General features: G+C 38.1%; 4 protein-coding genes across 11 annotated transcripts; 2 read left to right on the top strand and 2 right to left on the bottom strand.

Moving 5' to 3' along the window:
- Positions 1-138: 138 nt before the first annotated feature.
- LOC7473612 (pentatricopeptide repeat-containing protein At2g41720) lies at positions 139-6,201 on the top strand. Of its 2 annotated transcripts, none has more exons than XM_024602682.2 (10): positions 139-579; positions 812-984; positions 1,301-1,406; positions 2,123-3,232; positions 3,320-3,425; positions 3,520-3,724; positions 3,844-3,991; positions 4,232-4,336; positions 4,966-5,083; positions 5,223-6,201. In XM_024602682.2, the coding sequence occupies exons 1-10, from the start codon at positions 217-219 to the stop codon at positions 5,270-5,272; spliced, it is 2,484 nt and encodes an 827-aa protein (XP_024458450.2). In that variant the 5' UTR covers positions 139-216; the 3' UTR covers positions 5,273-6,201. The 2 variants fall into 2 exon arrangements, with proteins under 2 accessions (XP_024458450.2, XP_002308939.4); XM_002308903.4 differs by having other exon boundaries at positions 143-579; positions 3,859-3,991.
- A 327-nt stretch (positions 6,202-6,528) lies between these two features.
- Positions 6,529-10,201, top strand: LOC7496130 (AP2-like ethylene-responsive transcription factor At2g41710). Of its 7 annotated transcripts, none has more exons than XM_024603115.2 (10): positions 6,529-7,039; positions 7,519-7,601; positions 7,730-7,738; positions 7,834-7,922; positions 8,022-8,095; positions 8,168-8,218; positions 8,367-8,428; positions 8,508-8,564; positions 8,638-9,263; positions 9,583-9,796. In XM_024603115.2, the coding sequence occupies exons 1-10, from the start codon at positions 6,783-6,785 to the stop codon at positions 9,691-9,693; spliced, it is 1,419 nt and encodes a 472-aa protein (XP_024458883.2). In that variant the 5' UTR covers positions 6,529-6,782; the 3' UTR covers positions 9,694-9,796. The 7 variants fall into 7 exon arrangements, with proteins under 7 accessions (XP_024458883.2, XP_052309471.1, XP_052309473.1 ...); XM_052453511.1 differs by having other exon boundaries at positions 6,530-7,039; positions 8,644-9,263; XM_024603113.2 differs by lacking the exon at positions 9,583-9,796 and adding an exon at positions 9,803-10,201 and having other exon boundaries at positions 6,535-7,039.
- Positions 10,202-11,655: 1,454 nt separating this feature from the next.
- Positions 11,656-13,105, bottom strand: LOC7496129 (L-type lectin-domain containing receptor kinase IX.1). The gene is made up of 5 exons (XM_052453629.1): positions 13,021-13,105; positions 12,571-12,627; positions 12,124-12,469; positions 11,888-12,063; positions 11,656-11,756 (listed from the first exon to the last, which is right to left on the bottom strand). Exons 1-5 carry the CDS (start codon positions 13,103-13,105, stop codon positions 11,656-11,658), a joined length of 765 nt encoding a protein of 254 aa, XP_052309589.1.
- A 1,644-nt stretch (positions 13,106-14,749) lies between these two features.
- Positions 14,750-18,026, bottom strand: LOC7473611 (pentatricopeptide repeat-containing protein At1g79540). The gene has a single exon (XM_002307988.4). It carries the CDS (start codon positions 17,943-17,945, stop codon positions 15,219-15,221), a length of 2,727 nt encoding a protein of 908 aa, XP_002308024.3. The 5' UTR covers positions 17,946-18,026; the 3' UTR covers positions 14,750-15,218.

The following is an 18,026-nucleotide window of genomic DNA, read 5'->3' as shown; positions in this document are numbered from 1 at the left end:
ATTTTAAACTAAGTTATTGTTGTAGCTAAGTGTAATAACTTTGATGAGATAACGTTTATAATAATAAAAATAAAGTAATAAATGTTTATTCTCAGATAATTATTTTTTACGAGGGCCAAAAAGGTAATTAGAAGTTGGAACTAAAATAACTGTAAACCCATTTTGAAAGGGTTTATCTATCCACGGTCCAAAGCTGTTTCTCTATCTCAACCAGAAATGGCAACCATACACCATCACCACCTCCCGCTCCTCCACAACCCAACACCACCAGCCTTCAAACCCAAAATACTATGCAAGAATTCCAAAAACGACGCAGCATTCGAGGAGAAAAAGTCTGGGTTCGTGGACTACGACAAGGGCATACACCATGTGTCCACTCAAGTGAGTGGAATCAGGAAAGACCAGATTCCTCAACGCTATCGTATACGAGTCCAAGGAGACAGGTTCCAGAAGGACTGGTCTGTTTCTCAGGTTGTCCAGAAAGTTCTTGAACTCGATCACAAGTCTGATGATGTTGAAGGTCTCTTGAACCGGTGGGTTGGCCGGTTTGCTCGTAAGAATTTCCCTCTTCTTATCAAGGTAAACAAACCATTTCCCCCGCAATGCTTGTCTACATTCGTGGGACCCACTCTCATGAACCGGACCCCACATGTGGGACTTACAATGATTTGTGAAAGTGGCCCGCTGTAACTTGGACCCATAGTAGGTTCATCCAATGATCGATACGTTACTGTTATTATTTGAGAGTGTTTTTTGAGAGGTGATGGAAGAAAAGGGTCTTATTGTTTTTTTTTTTTGGGAAATGATGTAGGAGATAACGCAGAAGGGTTCAATTGAACACAGCATTTTGGTTTTTCGGTGGATGAAGAATCAGAGGAACTACTGTGCTCGTACAGATATTTATAATATGATGATTAGGCTGCATGCTAGGCATAATTGGACTGATCAAGCTCGTGGGTTGTTTTTCGAGATGCAAAAATGGAGGTAATGCTTTATTGATTTGCAGTGTTTTTAACAGGGATTTGATTGTTTTTAGGACAAAATGGAATATTATAGTTGCCAATAAGCAATTCCTGTCACAGTAGTTGTTGTGGAATAAAATTTGTTTCTTGGCACCTTTATGGCTTCATATTTCGGGGGCATTTAGTTGCTTTAGGTGGTATTCAAAGGAACTGGACATCCCTTCTGTTTCTCTTGTGATGCTTGGCCAGTTACTTTCTAGTTTCTGTCCCTATGGAAATATCTGAAGCTTTCTATCTTGGTCACTATATGGTTCCAAATTATTCTTTTTTCCTGCTAGGTGCAAACCAGATGCTGAGACTTGCAATGCTCTTATCAATGCGCATGGTAGATCAGGTCAATGGCGTTGGGCTATGAATATAATGGAAGACATGCTGCAGAAAGCTGTGTGTATCTGTTTTCTTCTTCTATAATTTATCTTAGTAGGTCTGACTTGATGTGAGCTTCCTTTTTTTTTCATGTTGAATTGGAGTTGTGTAGAAATTTTTGCAATATTGCTTCGTGCATTGGTCTTTAGGGATCCATCACTACAGCCATAAAAAATGACTTGAAAAATTTTGTTTTCTTCACTCTTTTTTAACTCGTTCCTTTTCTAAGTTAGATATTTAAGGAGTGGTGGGGTCTTTGATTGAAACTTATTGATGATAGCTTGATTTATGACTTATATAACACCCATGTATTTTTCAACTGGTGTGCATGAAGGTTTAGAATAGGCATTTGATTCCACTGATAGTTTGGATGAATATAATAAGCTCCCCTGAATAATTTCCATAGAAAATACTGCTGCCTTCCCTATATTTCTTAAATTTATCTATATGTGTTAGAATAGTTTTTAAATCTGAGACCGTTGCTCAGTGCAGTGGTTAAAATCTTGTTCTTGCAACTTCAAGTCTCGAGGGAAGGTCATTTCATGTAAAAAATAGGATTATCTTTAGATTCTCCCTTCTAGGACCCACTTTGCTGAAACCTTAACTAAGTATTGATTTTTTTCCATGTACAAACCCGTAAAGGAATTGGGTAAATGACTTGTTATTACTTTCTTATGCACTTGAGTCATCTGAGATCATAAGAGATTTCTGAGTCCTTAATTGTACATCTGCAGATTCCTCCCAGTCGGTCGACATATAATAACTTGATCAATGCTTGTGGATCTAGTGGAAACTGGAGAGAAGCTCTGAAGCTCTGTAAGAAAATGACTGAAAATGGAGTTGGACCTGATCTGGTGACTCACAATATTATTTTATCTGCATATAAGACTGGTGCCCAGTATGCAAAAGCTCTATCTTATTTTGAACTAATGAAAGGTACAAATATCCGTCCTGACACAACAACCCTTAACATCATTATATATTGCTTAACAAAGCTTGGTCAATATGAGAAAGCCATTGGTATTTTCAAGTCCATGAGGGAGAAGAGAGCAGAGTGCCACCCTGACGTTGTAACATTTACAAGCATCATCCACTTATACTCTGTGAATGGGCAGATAGAAAACTGTAGGGCCGTGTTTAGTACCATGGTTGCAGAAGGTCTCAAGCCTAACATTGTTTCCTATAATACACTCATGGGAGCATATGCTTCTCATGGGATGAATAAAGAGGCATTATCAGTTTTCAATGCAATTAAAAATAGTGGACTTCGTCCAGATGTTGTATCGTATACATCTTTGCTAAACTCTTATGGAAGATCACAACAACCTAAAAAGGCAAGAGAAGTATTTGAGATGATGAAGAGAGACAAGTTGAAGCCAAATATTGTCAGCTACAATGCAATGATTGATGCCTATGGATCTAATGGTTTGCTTGCTGAAGCTGTGGAAGTTTTGCGTGAAATGGAACAAGATGGAATCTATCCAAATGCTGTCTCAATATGCACTCTTTTGGCAGCTTGTGGCCGCTGTTCTAGGAAGGTGAATATTGATGTTGTGCTTCAAGCAGCTGAAAGGCGACACATTAAATTGAACACAATTGCATATAATTCAGCTATTGGAAGCTATATGAATGTGGGAGAGTTTGAAAAGGCTACTTCTATGTACAGATCCATGAGAAAAAGTAAAGTGATTCCTGACGCTGTTACTTTCACAGTCTTAATAAGTGGTTGCTGCAAAATGACAAAATATTGTGAGGCACTTGAGTTTCTTTCTGAAATGATGGACTTGAAGATTCCTATGACCAAGGAAGCTTACTCTTCTGTGATCTGTGCCTACAGCAAGCAGGCAAGTGCTCTGGCAAAATATGCCTTCTAACTAATCTACAGGAAATGGAAGGAGATCTCATTTCTTTTGCTTTTTGATATATGTTAGGGTAAAATCACAGAAGCAGAATCTATGTTCAACAAGATGAAGATGGCTGGCTGTAGTCCTGATGTTGTTACCTATACCATGATGCTACATGCTTATAATGCAGCAGGTCAGTTTGTATGAGACTGACATGATTAGTGAATGGCGTGAAATAAATCATCTGCCTAGCTAAATACCTCTCTTTTGTTTCTGTCCAAGTACAGAACACTGGAAAAAGGCTTGTGCTCTTCTTCAAGAAATGGAAGAGTATAATATCCAACCAGACACTATTGCATGTTCGGCTCTGATGAGAGCTTTCAATAAGGGAGGTGATCCATCGAAGGTTCTCATTCTTGCAGAGTTTATGAGAGAGAAAGAAATCCCCTTAAGCGATGCTATTTTCTTTGAGATGGTATCAGCCTGTAGCCTGTAAGTATCCACTCTATCTTGCAAATTGCCTTCATAAGCATGTTTGTCTGGACAGGATAGATATCCTGCTCTCTTGATAATACATCATTATGCTCATGTTCCCCGAGTAACTAGCACAGAAAATTTGGGTGTAGATTACGAGATTGGAGAACAACGATTGAGTTAATTAAATTGATGGAGTCTTCATTCTCTGTTGTTTCAATTGGACTTCTGAACCAGCTTCTGCATCTTCTGGGGAAAAGTGGAAAAATTGAATCTATGATGAAGGTACTCAGATATTTTTCACATGTCTATCTTATATTATGATAGATGTATTTGCCAAGAAACACTGCATTGAAGCCGTAAACAATTTAACTATCCCTTTGTTTGACCTCTTGTTAAGCTTCTTATGTAATAAATAACTTAAATCTTGGGGGGTATCAGTAGTGAGAGCTAATTTACTTGCTACTTTTATTCGTTATGTTTTATAAGCTAATCTTGCTCTGCATCATCTATGAACAAATGCAGTTGTTTTACAAGATTATAGGATCAGGTGCTGAAATCAACTGCAACACTTACTCGATCTTGTTGAAGAATCTTTTGGCTGTTGGAAATTGGAGGAAATATATTGAGGTGACTTATAATAAAATTTCTGTTGTTTCATACAAAATAAAATTTCATAACTTTTAAAAATAATAAATGTTATGGATGGTGTTCATTTCATCAATCTCCTATTGATAGATATGGTGGGTATCAACCTGGGGTTTCCTTAGGATCTTCTTACACTCATCTGAAGTGAGACCTGGGGTATCACAGGGTGTCTGTTTTCAAAGTCTTGAATCAATGTGTCCATAAGTTATATGAGGCATGCATTTGAACTCAAGCACTGGCACAACAGTATAGTGATTACATGACTGCACAAAAGTGGGTTGTTCTTTTTGAAATCCTAGTGAAGTTCCCTTTTAGAATTGTCCCATAAGAGGAAAGCATGCATTGCTTCAATAATCAGAGTAGTGGTCAGTTATATGTTTTGAAGTTTAATGATCATAATTATAGTTAAGGAAATGTAGGTGATCAACGAGACTTAATCTGTCAGATTATGCTTCAATTTTTCTATTTTTCTATTATGGACATGCAAGTGGCAGGAATCAGGACTAGCCACTTTGCCCCTCGCTTATTTCCCTAAAAAATGGAGACCTGCTATTCTTGGGTTAAAATGCAATTCTAGTTGATCGGAAAAACTCGGTGAATTCTTAATGCAGGTATTGGAATGGATGGAGGAAGCCAGAGTTCAGCCTTCAAATGGAATGTATTTTGACATAATCTCCTTTGCACAGAAAAGTGGAGCCACTTATTCTTCTATCATACAGGAAAGAGTTGGTATGCAAATACTTGTCTCCCACACAAGATAATCATGTTTTGGAACACATGCTTCTATCTAATATAAGTTAAAAAAATATTTAAACCTAGTCATTTCATTGGGTTGCTGTTTCTTATTCTGGTCACTGATGTTTTGCAGAATCGTTGAGAAGAAAATCTGGGAATGAAGTCTCGACAAGCAAGGTGTGAGATCCTTCCTACTCTCCGCTGGTTAAATGGGGGGGGGGGGGGAATTAACCCATGCCCTGCAAGAGGAGTTTATGACATTTCCAGTAATATATCCAAACTGTGGAAAGATGATCATTTTTCACACGATGAGGAATGGAACTTTGGAGTAGGAAATGTATAACAAGAAATTAGTCACTGCAGTTGATGCTCCTGATGAAAGTTCATTGAGCTGGGTAATGCTAGAGCACTTTCTCAGTATGTCTATTGACGCCTGAGAGGTCCTTTGCTTTCAAAATGTCGTATTAGAATGCAGGTTATGTCTGTGATCAAGGATGATGCCAGAGTGTCATATGCAATTGTAGCAGGGGATGGAAATGGCCTAATGTGAGGAACAAAAGAGAATGGCAATACAAAGTCATTACTAGCGTCATTGCACCTCTGAGAATATGGAGTTCAGTAACAATGTAATGTCCAGTCCCATCAACATTGAGAATCTGGTTTACAAATGCAATCTATTATGTTCTCAAGAACACGAGAGGGTTTCGATCCGATTTGGATTAAACCCGCCACTCAAGAGTAGACAATCCACCGTGGACAGACTGGTGATCCGGGCTGCTTTACTGGTTCAACGATGTCCTGTTTATGCCGTGATAGGTCGAAGACTATGGATACTTGTTTGCTCAGTGTAGTTTCTATCTAGTTTCTCTTTGGCGGAAAGACTGAAGCAAATGCTAGATATCAAGTTTAACTACACAACCGACACCATGGCTGGCATATGATCTAGTTCTGTAATGCGTTGTGAGGCAGTCGTTGGATAATGCAGCTGGTGAAATAGTCCTGGTCTTTTGTCTATAATATCTGTAGACATAAAATTCTGAAATTGGTGTCTTTGTAATAAGAAAAGGAATATTTTTTTAATTAAAAAAATGAGTATCCCTTGTTCTTTCTTTTTCCGGAATGTATTACGCTTCTTTAATGTTGTTGATCTCACCAAATCTCATATCAATTTTTTTTTTTCAAAATAATATTCTTAATAAAAATTAATATAATTAAAGATAAAACACATCACCATCCTCCGAGAGGGGGGAAAAAACATCAATCAATTGGTGGCATTGGTGCCCATTTTGCCTGAGAGGTTCACATGCTAGGCACCTAAAAAGCAGGCAAAAAAATAATTCAACCTTCGCAATAATTACAACTACGACGTCGTTTTCAAACATGACACGAAGCACCTCCAAAACCGGACAAGTGGCAGTTGGCTTCCACATCCACCAGCAAGCATCCATACTCCATGCTCTTTCAAAACACTTTAAGTTACCGAATTACCCCTTTCCCCCTCCTAGCCGTTATACCCCATTTCATCCTGTAACAACCCTGAAACACCATCGTCATTTCCAAACCGATCAAGGACATCTCCGTCATTTCATCTTCCCTCCCCTCTTTACTTCAGTGAAAAACCAACAGTCAAAAAGATGCTTCCTTTTCATTGTTTTCAATTCTCAATTTGTTAGTTTTTTTCTTAAATCAAATCATGGCGTCTTCTTCTGATCCGGTCCTAAAACCAGAAATCGGCGGCGGGGTATGTGGTGGCGGAAGCGGAGGATGCGGAGGTGGAGGTGGTGGAGGAGAGAGCTCAGAGGCGGCGGTGATAGCAAACGATCAGTTATTACTGTACAGAGGACTTAAGAAGCCAAGGAAGGAGAGAGGATGCACCGCTAAAGAACGTATTAGCAAAATGCCTCCTTGCACTGCTGGTAAACGTAGCTCCATTTACCGTGGCGTCACCAGGTATAAATATACGTATCCGTGGGTGTAAAGGTGCCTGTATACGTATGTACAAGGTTCTTTTTTAGGGTTTCGGTTTAAAGTTTTTATCTTTTTGTATAATTGAGTGTGATTGTGTTAGGGCAAAGTTGAAGACAGTTAGTTGCTTGTGCTATGTGTATTATGTGTTTGACAACACGTGTAAACGAGGGTTTAGAGGAAATAAATGGTTGTGGGAGAAAGTGTTGAGGTAATTCAGGAGATTTGGAAATGCTAATTTTAATAGGATATTTGATGCAAGGCTTCTGGTGGATCAATGTAGTAGAATGGGGCCTGGAAAAGAAAGGGATTGCTTTTTTTATTTATTTAAATAAAATAAATGTGATTTTGGGTCATTTTGAGGGTACAGGTTGGTTACCTTGGATTTTCAAGGGTAGTCAATAGCAACACAGAATTATGATTTGATGGCTGAACACATTTCTATTGTTTGGTTTGGTCAATAGGCATAGGTGGACTGGTCGATATGAAGCTCACCTTTGGGATAAGAGTACCTGGAACCAGAATCAGAATAAGAAGGGAAAGCAAGGTCTCTATCTCGCTTCCTCCCTCCCTCTCCTCTTTCTTTACAATGCAATCATGGGTATATTATGCAAACTGACACTTGCTTTGTCTCCTTGTTGCGCTTGGAATGGTCGGCCGGGCTCATTCTTCCAGTATACTTGGGTATGTTACTGGCTTTATACAATCTTTTTCTTGAAATATGCTCATACTTGTGCTCTTCATATTTATTGGATTCATTAAGTTCTACTCACTTGCAGGGGCATATGATGACGAGGAAGCTGCTGCTAGAGCATATGATCTAGCTGCTTTGAAATATTGGGGCCCTGGAACACTCATTAATTTTCCAGTGAGAAAAAAACTCCAGTTGGACCTTTCTTAGTTTCTTGTACAGAGCTCATTCGTGTTTTTCTGTTTACTGATTAAGTTTTGTCACAATGTCCTGCAGGTTACTGATTACACGAGAGATCTTGAAGAAATGCAGAATGTCTCAAGAGAAGAGTATCTGGCATCTCTTCGGAGGTGTGTATCTAGTCTGAAAAACATACCGTTTATAGTAATCATGCTGTTTCTAATGGTGGATGTTTTCTGCAGAAAGAGTAGTGGTTTTTCAAGAGGAATCTCAAAGTACCGTGCACTATCTAGGTATGCTCTTGGAAACTTTTGCTTTTTTCTGCACAAATTATCCTTTCATTTATGGTACCTTTTGCTCTTCCCTAAAGCATTCTTTTGGTATATGATTGCCTAATCACATATGCTTAAAATATTACTAATTTTTTGTTTCTGCTTTCAGTCGATGGGACTCATCTTATAGTCGTGTGCCTGGATCTGAATACTTCAGTAACGTAAACTATGGTAAGGTCTGATTTCTTAATTCAGGGATTCTCTATTTATCATTAATCAAGACACCAAATTATATTAAAGAATTCTGCAGTGTTATGTTGCCTTGCAAAATGGCCTTTTGACAATAAATTGGTGACTGAAGGCTCCTGTGAGTATTTAAATTCTCCCACCTAGTTTACCTCCAAAATTAATGCCATCTAAGGGCAATATTTCATTATAAGGTGCAGGTGATGATCAAGCAGCTGAGAGTGAATACAGTTTTTGTATTGAGAGAAAGATAGATCTGACAGGCTATATTAAATGGTGGGGTTCCAATAAAACTAGTCTGGCAGAGTCTATGACAAAGTCATCCGAGGATACAAAACATGGCTGTGCTGACGACATTGGCAGTGAACTTAAAACAACAGAACGAGAAGTGCAATGTACTGAGCCATACCAGATGCCCCGTTTAGGCTTATCTGTTGAAGGAAAAAGGCATAAAGGTTCTAAGATATCTGCTTTGAGCATTTTGTCACAGTCAGCTGCATACAAGAACTTGCAAGAGAAGGCATCAAAAAAGCAAGAAACTGTCACTGAAAATGATGAGAATGAAAACAGAAATAATATCAACAAGATGGACCATGGAAAAGCAGTTGAGAAGTCCACAAGTCACGATAGCAACAGTGAGAGGCTTGGAGCTGCATTAGGAATGACTGGGGGATTGTCTCTTCAAAGAAATGTTCCATTGACTCCTTTCTTGTCTGCTCCTCTTCTGACCAACTACAACACAATCGATCCCTTAGTAGACCCCATCCTTTGGACATCTCTTGTTCCTGCTCTTCCTACTGGACTTTCTCGAAATCCTGAGGTAGGTTTATTCTCGCTTAAAGCTTCTCAATATTTCTTTCATTTTTCTTAATCTGCAATCCTCCATTTCTCTTGTGTCTATTTCCTTGCTAGAGTATAAGAATGTTTCTTTTAAAGAACTCTCAAGAAGATAAATTATTATAAATTTATGAGCAATCATGAATCAGTTTCAGAGGTCAGGAAAATTGTTGTCGTCTTGAGTGAGTTGATCTCTCAGTGTAGAATACCAGAGAAACATCATAGTGTAGAATACCAGAGAAACATCATCTATAACTAATATCCTGTCCGAAATTTGATCCCAAGAAAACTTGGTCATGTAGTTTCGCATGTCCTGGGAAGCATTAAAGCTGTCAGGTTTTCTTGGTAAAGCGTGGAATCAGACGGCAGGGTGCTCGCCTGTAGTTTTGAGATACACTAATACTACTCAGTAATCTCACCTGTCATTACAAGAGTACAAAGTTGACACTATGGTAAAGCTCTGCCATGATTTATTGTTGCCTGTATAATTGCTTGATTAAATCCTTTAATGTTGTGATGAAGGTTACAAAGACTGAGACCAGTTCAACTTATAGTTTCTTTCGGCCAGAGGAGTGATGGTGTCTCAACTCTTACTCCGCCCTTTACAGGAAGGCAGATGTTCCTTCTATTTGGGAAAAGAAGAGCAGGAATTTGGGAGATTTTAGCATCAGATCCCTCAGAAAGCCAGATGTTCTTGTAACCTGAGAAAAAAAAAAGCAGATATTTGGAAGGTTTCAGTGTGAAAAATCCAAGGAAAAGTGTCCTAATTGCAATTTTTTCTTCCGAGATAAGGCTTTTACTTCTTTTTACAGGTTTGCTTACGTTTGTTTCAGAGAATATACAAAGACATCCTAATGTATATGTACATTAATCACATGTAGACTTTCTATACTCGCAGCTGATGTACACGAAGTTTCAGAATTCAGTCCCCCAAAGAAAGAAATATATATATGTGTGTGTGTGTGTGTGTGTGTGTGTGTGTGTGTGTGTGACTGAATTTTATCTATGACTCAGGAAAGGAAAAACGACACATGTTTTGCGTAGAAATGAAAATGTTGAACTCCCGGCTATTATTGTTAAAATAGTGAGTTAACTAGTAAAATTATACGAGTGAAACATGTGCTCAGACTAAAAACTCGGTTTGATTTTATGAATTTATTAAATTTGTGATATAAATTAAGTCATGTTTAAATTTAATTTTAAAATATCTGCTAATCAGTTTTGTGAAATTAAATATATCTTTCAAACAATACATTGGATAGAGCTGAAATTTTATAGAAAAATATTAGACACATGAAAATATATTGTGGTAAATTTTTAGGTCAGATGGAGTTCGAAAACATAATATTTCAGAGAGTCAAAGTTAGTAAATGAATTTTATCAAATATGTCAAACTAGATATTTGTGTACTGTTTGAAACATATCTAGAGCTACAGGTGAGTTACTAAATGATAGGATATGTCAATATCATTCAGTAATTCACTTGTATTGAAAAGTTTTATTCTAAGATTTTTTATTTCTTCATGTCATTAATTTATTAATTCATATTATCTATCTCTCTCATTTTATTTAGATCGCTTATTTATTATAATATTGTTGACTAATTTTATCAGATTTTAATGTAATTTAATTTTTTAGTTGAAATTATCAATATATAATTAGTTAAAAAAATTATTTATTTTTTTATGATTTTACAATTTGAATTTATAATCCGAGTTTATATTGATTTTTTATGTCGTGTCAAAAAAATATTTTTGACTACCTTATTCCTAGCATATCAAAAAAATAATAGATTAAAAAAAAAAACTTGAATGCTCTTGTTGTAAGATTTGGTCTTGGCCAGTGGAAGACATGGTTGATCTGGACTGGTAAGATGAATAGGTTTTAAGCTGATTTACAAGCAACCTTTATCTGATAATTATCAAAAGAATAAAAAAAAACCTTCATCTAAAAACTATACTTCTGATCTTATCGATGTTGTTGCTCTCCGTTCCTATTGGATGGATAACGCCTCCTCCCCAACTCAAAGACAATTTATTTCCCCCACAACAGAGGAGGCTTTGCCAAAATCTGAACCGCTGCCATGTGATTATTGATAGAGCTTATTATCCAACTAATCAATTTTTTTATGGCTGCGCGAGGACTGCCCAAGTGTTGGTGGATTCTGCTTGCATATGGGCTGTGGTTGGCATAGTTAGGACAGTTATGGCTAGCACCAGCAGTGGTCTAAATCCATTACGTGGTTAGCCATTCAAGAGACATTATTCCATGTTTAAATTTGTAGTTCCATAGTCAGTTTTATCTTGAAAAGAGAGGTGGTATCTGTATTTTATAAACTGTCCTTAACTTTTAGTCAAAGTGGAATATTGATATTATCATAGCCCCTGGTCAACAAGCTTGGAAGCAAAGAGCATGTAACCCACATTCTCACCAATGGTGTTATTACATGGTTGGCTTCTCAGGAAGTGTTGTCTCACTAAGAAGAAAAAACAATGAGCACAGGAGCTACCAGGAAGATGCACTGCAGAGATGATTCTATTAACATGATTCTATTAATATGGAAAATCATATAAATGCAGCATTGAGATTTGTAGAGACAACTCTGACAGCCATTCTCGAGACTCAGAAGTGGTGGACGGAAAGCTTGATTAAGCAGAATCAAGTGCTCAAGTTCCCAAAAGAATGGGGCCATCTCAAATGGGAGATTTGGCTTTGCAACTTCCAATTTAAGAACCTCAATAGCTTGACTGATTTTAGGCCTCTGCTTGGCAGTTGGATGAACACTACACTATCCAACAATCAATAAGCATTCCATCTCATGCTTATTGAAATCAATGTTTAACCTCTCACCAGCTGATTCAAGAACATTCCCGGCTCCATAAAGCTCCCAAAACCATTCAACTAGGCCTAGATGTGACTCCTCATCTTTGTGTTTCCTTATCCCACAAGCTATTTCCAAAACTAAAACCCCAAAGCTATAAACATCTGCTTCTTTAGCTGCCCTGCCTTGATAGTAAAATCCAGGAGCTACACAGCCAAATGTCCCCACCATCTTTCTTGTTTGAAGGGCCAGGTCAGGCTGGTCTAGAAACATGGCTGCACCAAAATCACCAAGAATGGCATTGCATTTTGAGTCCAAAATCACATTAGTTGACTTGATACCGCAATGCATAACACATTTCTTTGATTCTTCATGCAGATAAACAATGTTGACGACAAATCAAAAACTATATTGAACCTTGTCTTCCATGGTAGTTGCATGCCATTTCTAAGAAGATGATTGTTTAGACTTCCATTTGACATGTAACCATAAGCAAGCAAAAATTCACCTCCGTCAGTGCTCCAACCTATCAATAGCATAATGTTCCCATGTTCTAACTGACTCGTGATTATTAATTCAGTGGTGATTCTTCAGCATGTTTATATCCTCTGTCTATTTACAGCAACCTTATAGTTGGGATTGCTTAGCTATCCCTTGTAAACACATCCAGTACCTCTTTGTCTGTTAAGATCACTTAACAAATCAAGAAAAAGATGAGGCTAAGAAGCAGAATGATATTAGCAGAGCAGAGTCAAGAGAAGAGAGAAATGATATTAGCAGAGAAGAGTCAGAGAAGAGAGAAATGAGATCGAAATTGGACTGCAATCTATTCATATCCAATGTGATCCATACACTGCGCTTTTATAGTGATCAATATTAACTACTAACAGATTAATCCAACTAACTCTAACTAACTAACAGAATTCTACAACTAATAGCAGATTGCGTGTCCCTGACGTTTGCCTTCCCACAGCAGCCTTCTTCTTGTTGTTGTTTCCCACCATTATTCTGCCATCCTGAATCGTAACACTGTCCCAACGTTCTCTTGCTTGAAAAGTTATTGGTAGCAGAAACTAGATCGTGGAAATCCATCTCTTCTGTCAGAACTTCTCTTGCTAATTCTAAAATTGTACGAGGGCTTTTTCCATAGATTTTCTCTCTTCTTTGTCACTATAAGCCCTACTGCTATTGTCATCATCAGAAGAATACAAATAATAGTACCTAGTTTCCAGTTAACCTTACCTTCCCGTACCAAGCATTTCTGTAGATTTCTCTAGAAACCCCCAAGAGATTAGGGGGTCTATCTTTGTTACCTGAACTGGGATTCTACCGAGATGAACTTTCTTGTATGGATGTTGCTGTTGGAATGCACGAGAGACATCTCTTCGTAGTTACTTGTTTGAGGCAATTTGGGTTGACAGACGTTGTGTTGTACTCTGTTATGTGTTTCAAGATGGAACAACATTAGTGATTGGAAGACTAGGCACGTGAAAGGAGAGGTTAGTAACTTGTTTGAAGTGTCATGAATGAAAGTTTTGCAAATGAGAAAATGGGTCTACAGAGTTTGGAAGGAGCAAGGCTTTGGATGCTAGTATTTCAAAACATCAAACACAGAGCAGCAGGTGGCTTGTGAAGGTCTTATTTGAGAAACGTGACAGGAGAGTCGACAGCACGGCATAGATACTACCAAGAAATCTAAAAAAAATGGAGTTAGTGATGAACTGGCCAAAGATCTGAACATGGAAATGGGCAACCAGAAGGTGAAGTGTCCATATCCCTTTTTTTGGTTCAACGAGACAAAAACCGTTACTGAGGTGATATGAGAGAATAACTGAAACGAAGTATTATATACAAGAATTAAAGCGAACAACCGAAGAATGATTCTATCGGCAAGGAAGCAGCTTTCGCATTTCATATCAGTGCCCATATATCTCCAAGTAATTAAAAGCTTTTGTTATTTCTCTACTTGGAATATCAGTGACATTTCCGAGTAAAAGCCTAGAAACTTGAGAATAGATAAAGTAATATGAAGTGGAAATCTTTGAAATGGAAGTAGATTTTGTCATCATACAAAGGTCAATAAAAACTTGACAAGCTTAATGGCCAATACTCGATGTAATGGGGGGTACATTTGAATCAGCAGGTGAAGGTACTAATATCCAGAGAGCAATACACATTCTTCTGATTCTTCATGGAGATAAAGAAATGCGAATGCAAAGTCAAAAGCTATAGTGAACCTCACCTTCAGTGGAGATGTGTTTCATTTCTGAAAAGATGATTATCTACACTTCCATTTGATATATACACAAACCCGTAGACGAGTAAAAGCAAGTAGTCACCTTCATTGTCGCTCCAACCTATCAATTGTACAACATTCCAACTTAGTCATGCACTATTGATAAGTGTTGTTATTGCAAGCCGAGACAACGAACCATATTGACTGCTGCAAGAACCTTACTAATTGTCGGATATTACAGAGATGGAGATGGAAACAAGATACTAGCAGCAGGGGGTGATTCCTGGGTACTCGTTGAAAAATTATTTGATAGAACAAATACAGCAGATCACACAATCTTTATGTCGTTGCTTATGTCAAGAAAAAATTCAAATCACCATAACAACATGAATTTCTAACCATGTGAGCTTCCTTTGAGTATCTTTTGTGCAGTTAATAGTATCGCAGGGAAAATATCAGTGTATATGGTACAAAACTTTAGGGATGCACAGAAAACTGTGTCGTCCACTTTCTTATTACAGAAAAATCAGGCTCTTATTTCTTACAGTGAACTGTAAAAAGAAAAAAAAAAATCTCTTCCTGCGGTTGCCTATGGGCGATGTTTTACAACAGGTTTGCGTCTGGAACAGAACATACGAAAATTAAGCATGCAAAAAGCTCAACCGTCCGAATGCACTTGATTCAACTAAACACCAATCTCGATCTAGATGCAGTCGGCTTCTTGAATTTTCTTTTACTGTTGTGTTATTTGAAATCATTTTCTCCATTGTTTGACTGCAGGCATCTGCAGTCGCCAAAATCTACCATAGCCGTTCTGCATTTCCATGTATAGAGTCCAACCCAGGGACGCCGTTTTCCATTTCCTGCATATTTCTTTTGTGTCAGCTGTTTTTCATTCCGGCATATTTTCTTCGTGCCAGTTGAAACATTTTTCTCCGTTGTTTGACTGTAGGCTTCCATGGTTGCCCAACTCTACCATAGCTGTTTTGCATTTCCACGCATCCAGAGTTCATCTCAGGGACACCGTTTACCATTTCCTGTATATTATGTCGATGTAAAAGGGACTTCGTCCAAGGGAGAAGGTGAGCATCCAAATCATATCCCACGGATTTCATTCTGCATAGAAGATAAATGGCACGATCCTTTCCCATTTCACCCTTTCTACGGACAAGTTTTGTCAGTATTCGATTGGCAACCCGTCGTCTCAACAGGTAGCCTTTCTCGATGGTGTAAAGGAAAACATCAATTGCACGGTCTAGATCCCCTTCTTTCAATAGAAAATATATCAATTTCACACAACAAGGGGGTGTAATAACAACTTTGTACTCTTCAAGGATTAAGAATATCTTCAAAGCTTCACCTACCCTTCTTGTTTGACACAGCCCAATTAGCCAAATAGCATATGGACCTAAATCAAAATCATTTAACTTGAAGTCCATCTCAAGCAAGCCTCGAACAGCCTTTTCCACTTCTTGCTTCTCAAAGTATCCTTCTATAGCTTTAATTGCTTCATCTTCCTGGCTACGAATGTTCCTGAGATACTTCAACCAGAGACTAAAAGCTCGTGGCAACTCCATTCTCCTGCACATCCAAGTCATCATTGTTCTATAAACTGCAGCATCAGGTGTACATCCATTCTTCTCCATCTGGTCAAAGACCTTGTAGGCATCCTCTTCGCGTTGAAACCGTAGAAGCCCATTGATAAGAGTTCCATACGTAACAGTATCAGGTGAGAGCCCCTTGAATTGCATTTCCCTGAAGAGTTTATAAGCACCATTAAAGTTGCCTAACTTGCAAAAACCATTGACCAGAATGTTATAAGTATAAATGCCTGGTGCATCCCCGCTGTCAGCAAGTTGCATGAGAATCCTGTAGGCCTTATGAATCAAGCCTGAGTCACACAATTGCTCCACCATTTTTTGTAGGCTTGCTGAATCAAGAACATGACTGGGCCCCTGAGAAAGACGAAGAAACAGAGAAGGATTTCTCCCTATCTCCATCTTATAAAACAGAAGGTGAGCTTTCTCGAGCTGGCCAGTTTTACAAAGTCCATCAATAAGGGAATTGAATGTAACTGCAGAAGGATAACATCCAAGCTTCTCCATCTCATTGAATATTTCTTGGGCATCCCTGGTAAGACCATTTCTACACATACCACTAATGAGAATGGAGTAAGTTTTAACATTAGGGAAGCAATCGTGCCTAGAAATCTCAAGTTGTAGTGACCGAGCCTCACTCAAAAGACCCATATCACAGAAACCTTTGATCAAAACGTTATAACAAACAGTATCAGGAACCACACCACTCTCTGTCATCTCATTCAACAACTCCAACGCATCCCTAACCTTCCCTGCTTCTGCTAACCCTTTCATCATTATTGTATACAAGTAAACATCAGGCTTGACATTATCCTCGATCATTTTCCTATACAACAGTTGCACATCTTCATATCTCTTGGCTCTAAACAACCCACGAATCAAACAACTGTACCCGCGCACATCAAGCACATATCCGTCCTTCTCGAACAACCTTAACAGAGAAAAGGCCTCATCAACTCTATCTAACATACAAAACCCATTAAGCAAAGCATTGCAAGTAACAAAATCAGGACCGACCCCACTATCTTTCATCTTATCAAACAATCTATAAGCATCATCAACCCTCTTGGATCTACACAACCCGGAAATAACAACACAATACGTAAAGGCGTCAGGCAAAATACCTCTTTGTGTCATTTCATCAAACAAGTGAAGTGCATCCTTTACATTGCCACTCTTACACAACCCATCAATCAAGATACTAAATGTAGCTACATTCGGCAAACAATTCAACTTCATCATTCTAGTATAAACAGTTAAAGCTAATAAAAGAAAATTCTTTTGAATCAAAACATCCAAAATCATGTTATAAGTGTAAACATCAGGCGTGCAATCAAAATCCCTCATTGACCCAAAAGTTTCCATAGCTTTATCAGTCAAACCCATCTTCAAATACACTTTAATCAACACAAAAAATGCATCGTTATGCACCTTTATGCCACCATTTTTAAGAGCTTCAAGTGTTTGACAGTACAACTCAAGCCCGTTTTGGTTAATGAGCAAGTCAGTGATTAAATCACAAGATTCCCATGCACGAAAACGCTTGAAATTTGATGCCCAGATAAAGAAACGAAAACCCAGTTGAGGGTTTGGTGGGTTTTGGATTATAGAGGTAACAATTTTTGGTGAGAGAAACGGGACCATGGGTTCTAAAGCTGGCTCCATTGGGTTCATAGTTTTAATAACGGTGAATACTTCATCGGAAATAGAAGTTTCTTGTATGGCTGAGGTGTGGAGGGATTGAACCCATGGCGGTTTTGGATGAGAGAAATGGCGTTGCAGTAGAGAGTGGGGTTTCATGAACAGTAGAGAGTTGAGGTTCATGGTTATAGTTAGATGATTGATGGGTTTTGGGAATAATAATGCATGAAAGGGACATACCAGATTGAATTTGAGGTTGTTGTTTGTTTTTCTGTTGGATTTGTATGACCAAGGTTTTTGTTTTTGGTTTTTGTTTCTTTTTCTATTTTCTGTCTGGCTAGTGAGAAAATGGTGGCAACGAGCAAACATGAAAGCGTGTTTGGTTCTCTAAAACAGAGGGACTGTTGATTTCTGTCTCTCCATTTTTCCATGCCACTTTTGAGTTTCTTT

This window comes from Populus trichocarpa, chromosome 6, assembly GCF_000002775.5.
Source record: "Populus trichocarpa isolate Nisqually-1 chromosome 6, P.trichocarpa_v4.1, whole genome shotgun sequence".
Taxonomy (NCBI): Eukaryota; Viridiplantae; Streptophyta; class Magnoliopsida; order Malpighiales; family Salicaceae; genus Populus; species Populus trichocarpa.
The sequence above is the reverse complement of the archived record's forward strand: the minus strand, read 5'-3'. Positions and strand labels throughout refer to the sequence as shown.